Source organism: Cynara cardunculus (genome assembly GCF_001531365.2).
Source record: "Cynara cardunculus var. scolymus isolate 2C chromosome LG 16, CcrdV1, whole genome shotgun sequence".
Classification (NCBI taxonomy): Eukaryota; Viridiplantae; Streptophyta; class Magnoliopsida; order Asterales; family Asteraceae; genus Cynara; species Cynara cardunculus.
Genome location: NC_037543.1, coordinates 9,061,299 through 9,066,167, shown reverse-complemented (window position 1 = coordinate 9,066,167; position 4,869 = coordinate 9,061,299). Strand labels below are relative to the sequence as shown.

Sequence of the window (4,869 nt, the reverse complement as noted above, 5' to 3'; positions counted from 1 at the left end):
CCATTTTTCCCTGCATTAATTATACAAGTAAATATGAACATGCAGACACCTGTATGGCTGTACGTATATATATATATATATATATATGTATGTATGTATTGTATATTAATTGCAGGGTGGGTTGCCATGAATGAGTTGACTATATAGACTAAGAATATATAGGGTTTGTTTTACTCATTTTTATATTATCTTTAATATCATTTAATTTTGAAATTGCATGCTGGACTTTTGGGTAAGTAACAAACAAAAGAGCCCTAAAAGTCATTGGTCCATCAATTTATTTTTCTCGTGTATCGACATTTGACACCGAGTGAAGGAATGGGGTGGGTGGGTCTTTCTAGTCCTCGTCCGGCAACTATTTATTAAAATATCTGTTTTTATAAATAATTTCCAGACAAAATTAATAGACTCATTGTATTTTTCTACATCAATAATGCACGAATACGACACCTTCAAATTTTTAATTCCAATATCAGACTTCAACGACAAAAACATTTTTTTGGCTTTTTTAACATAATTTAAAGAAATAAAAAAATTATGTCTTAAAATATTTGAAAAAAAGCCAGTATTTATGGTTTCTTCCTAAATTTGCAGGTTTTCTAGTTGGGGAAGAAGAGAGTAGCCATGGCTCGAGAGCAACTCCAAGTGCTTAACGCACTTGATTTAGCCAAGACCCAATTGTATCATTTCACGGCCATCGTCATCGCCGGAATGGGTTTCTTCACCGACGCCTACGATCTCTTCGCCATTTCTCTCGTCACCAAATTGCTTGGTCGTATCTACTACCACAAAGACGGTGCACCCAAGCCCGGAACGCTACCCCCTGGTGTCGCTTCTTCAGTCACCGGTGTCGCACTCGTTGGGACCCTCTGCGGTCAACTTTTCTTTGGGTGGCTCGGTGACAAAATGGGACGGAAAAAAGTCTATGGTATGACATTAGCCATCATGGTCATATGCTCCCTGGCCTCCGGTCTATCGTTTGGAAATGAAGCACAAGGTGTCATGGCCACCCTTTGTTTCTTCCGCTTCTGGCTCGGGTTTGGGATCGGTGGTGATTATCCGCTCTCRGCCACGATTATGTCCGAATACGCTAACAAGAAAACCCGTGGTGCGTTTATTGCCGCGGTTTTTGCTATGCAAGGGTTTGGGATTTTGGCTAGTGGGGTGGTAGCGTTGATTGTGTCGGCCTCTTTCGACCATGCATTTAACGCTCCATCTTACGCTACGGACCCGATTGGGTCCACAGTCCCACAAGCGGACTATATCTGGCGAATTATACTGATGTTCGGTGCGATCCCTGCGGCCCTGACTTATTACTGGCGGATGAAGATGCCGGAAACCGCTAGGTACACCGCTTTGGTGGCGAAGAACGCGAAACAAGCTGCCCAAGATATGGCGAAAGTTTTACAAGTTGATATTGAAGCCGAAGACCAGAAGGTAGAGAAGATAGCTCAGGATACCAGAAACTCATTCGGATTGTTTTCGAAACAATTTCTCCGGCGACATGGTCTTCATTTGCTCGGAACCACCAGTACCTGGTTCTTACTTGACATTGCTTTCTACTCACAAAACCTCTTCCAGAAAGACGTCTTCACCGCCATCGGGTGGATTCCGGCAGCGGCCAAAATGAGCGCCACCGGCGAGGTCTTCAAGGTGGCCAAAGCTCAAACCCTGATTGCGCTTTGCAGTACGGTTCCCGGTTACTGGTTCACGGTTGCGTTCATCGATATCATCGGACGTTTTGCGATCCAACTCATGGGATTCTTCTTCATGACGGTGTTCATGTTTGCTCTCGCCATACCGTACCACCACTGGACCTTACACGACAACCATCTTGGATTCATCGTCATGTATTCATTAACATTTTTCTTCGCCAACTTCGGCCCTAACGYCACCACTTTCGTCGTCCCTGCTGAAATCTTTCCGGCAAGACTCAGATCCACTTGCCACGGTATCTCCGCCGCTGCCGGGAAAGCCGGTGCCATCGTCGGAGCTTACGGGTTTCTCTACGCTTCCCAAAGCACCGACCCTAAAAAAACCGACCATGGCTACCCTCCTGGTATCGGGATCAAGAACTCCCTCATCGTTCTCGGCGTCATCAATTTCTTGGGGATGGTGTTTACGTTTTTAGTGCCGGAACCAAATGGCAAATCGCTGGAAGAATTATCCGGCGAGAATGAGGAAGATGCTGAGCCGACGTCGACCACAGATCATCGAACTGTTCCTGTTTGATTGATTGATTAATTAAATAATGGGGTTGTCATAGATTATGGGATTTCTCGAACTAATTACGACTTTGTGTTCTTTGTGGCTGGCGTAGGTAAGTATGCTTTATGAATCACGAAAAGATTCAGAAAAAAGGCTAAATCATGCAACGTTTACCTTTGTGTGCACGTAATTATTTCTTCTTTTTTCTTGTATTTGTCTGATTTTGTGTTATAAAGTTGTAACAATCTCGTAAAGTTGTAACGATTTTGTTTTTAATATACCATAAAATTTAAAAGGTTATTTTGAATTGTAATTAACAATAATTAAGGATTAATTTAATAAAAAAGTTAATTATTAATAAATATCGAAAATGCCCGATGACTATTTTATTTATATCAATACCAAACACAAACATACCTACGGAATTTGACTCATACCAATAATATATATGATATTGAAAACGATACAAATAATAAAGTATTTGATATAAATTCTTAAAAATTATTTTTTATGTATATAATACTACTTATTGATGCATATTATTTGAAATTTAATATTACAAGTAAATGTGCATAAGTATAATTTATTAAAATTTCATATTTGAATTATGTAACTAACTGCAGATAAAAATAATCAAATACAATATATAAGTTTTTCATTTTAAATATAGAAAATCTAAAATACAATGATTATCTAACATAATATTTAACTATTATCCTTATAAAAAATTATATTATTAAAAAATTACTTCGTTATTAAATTTAAATTAAATTATAATAAAAAAAATGAATTAAAAAATTATACAAGAAAACTAAAAATTTTATATTTTATTTTTCAAATTTATTTTGTATTCAAAAATAAAAACATTATCGATTTCTCAAAATAACATAAACTTATAACATCCACAAAGACAAAGAATAAAACGAAATATTAAATCGAGATTTATCTCGCTGCATTACTCTGGTATTCTTCTAGTAAACAAATATTCTTTTCCATTAATTCTTAGGAAAATTTAAAAAAAAAACTAACAAACTTTTTGATTTCAAATGGTTTAGTCCCTAAACTATTTTCTTCAATAAAAAATCATTAATTTTTTTTTTCATTTTCAATGATTAAATCCTTTAATTATTTTTTTTAATGAAAAATCATTAAACTTTTTATTTTTTAAATTAAAAAACCATTAAAATTTTTTTTTTGATTAATTAAATTCTTGAACATTTTTTTTATAAATAAATCATCACATTTTTAAAAATTGGTTATCTAAATTCTTTTAACCTAAAAAGATTACATTAACCGATTAGTAAAAGTTCGATAATTTTTATTTAAAAAAAATTAAAATGATTATGAAAATTTAATGACTTTTTCATCTAAAAAAATAGTTCTTAATTATTTAAAATAAGAAAATTTAATGATTTTTTTATTTAAAAAAATAATTTAAGGATTAAACCAATAATAAAGTTTATTTATACCTTTCCCTTGGTTTTTATTGCATGGATCACATTATTGTCATCACTCCGATGGTCTATCATTATTCATGTAAACTAAAAACAAGTTGAGTATTATAATTATATCGATGATGCCATTTGTTAAGAAATTTAAACTAAAGTTTTGAAAATCTATTACCAAGTTTATAAAAAAAAATGTTTCAAATAATTGATTATGATTTCTAAACATTATTATTTGGACTTGGGATCATATGAGATCAAAGCTTTTTCGTGAGACCCGTAAGACCAATTCTCAGCTCTTGTATTAGATCTACAATCTCCACATTCATAATCACAAAATTGCTACGAGACTTCTCAATAATTACAAAATTGTCACCGTACAACTTTGGACCATTWGAYCATTAGCTTATAAAGTTGATCAATGAACATAAATTGGTCTCACGGGTTTCACAAAAAACCCTTGGTCTCAGGTGAACTCAACCCTTATTATTTGTCAATAAAAACGTATTTAAAAAAAAATAATGGTAAAATTCGTATGATTGATCGTTTATATATTTTTGAAACACATATGTGATAAAACGATGTACTATAATTTTGACAAAGGACGCAATTGTATCACGAGATGTCAAGCAGCCAACTTGATCGATGTTACGATTACATGGATGCAAATTGCAATAAGCCCGTCGGACAAATTGAGGATTGTGGCCTACCGTTGAGGACGGGTATGACGATGATGTAGGTTTTGGTTAGATCTAGGTGATAGTAAGAGTCACGAGATTCCAAATTATGGTGAGAGCCGAATTACCCAATAATACATATGTTAGAAAAATAGACGTCTAAAATGAAAAATACATATATTTATAAAAAATAAGTATAATATATTTTTTTAGTTAACTAAGGAGCCATTTACTAAACACTTATCCAGTAAGCGCTTATCGGTAAATTTAACATTATTATTTACTTACCGGATAAGATTTTAGTTCACCAAAACGGTATCGTATGCAACAATTTACCCGGTAAGTGTTTACCGTGATAAGAGTCGTCCCTCTCACTTACCGGGTAAAACTCTTGGTCCTTGTTTCGCTCTTACCGGGTAAATTTTTTTATCCTTATCGTATTTATCCAGTACGGTAAAATGATTTGGTGTTCACTTACCCAAGTAAGCGTTTGATAAGCGGCCCCTAAATGATAAATCTTTATCATAATTGAATGATGA

At 34.2% G+C, this 4,869-nt stretch overlaps 1 protein-coding gene across 1 annotated transcript; it reads left to right on the top strand.

Moving 5' to 3' along the window:
* The first annotated feature begins 598 nt into the window (after nt 1-598).
* LOC112529225 (inorganic phosphate transporter 1-4-like) lies at nt 599-2,507 on the top strand. Its single transcript, XM_025140385.1, has one exon. The coding sequence runs from the start codon at nt 625-627 to the stop codon at nt 2,230-2,232; it is 1,608 nt and encodes a 535-aa protein (XP_024996153.1). The 5' UTR covers nt 599-624; the 3' UTR covers nt 2,233-2,507.
* The last annotated feature ends 2,362 nt before the right edge of the window (nt 2,508-4,869 follow it).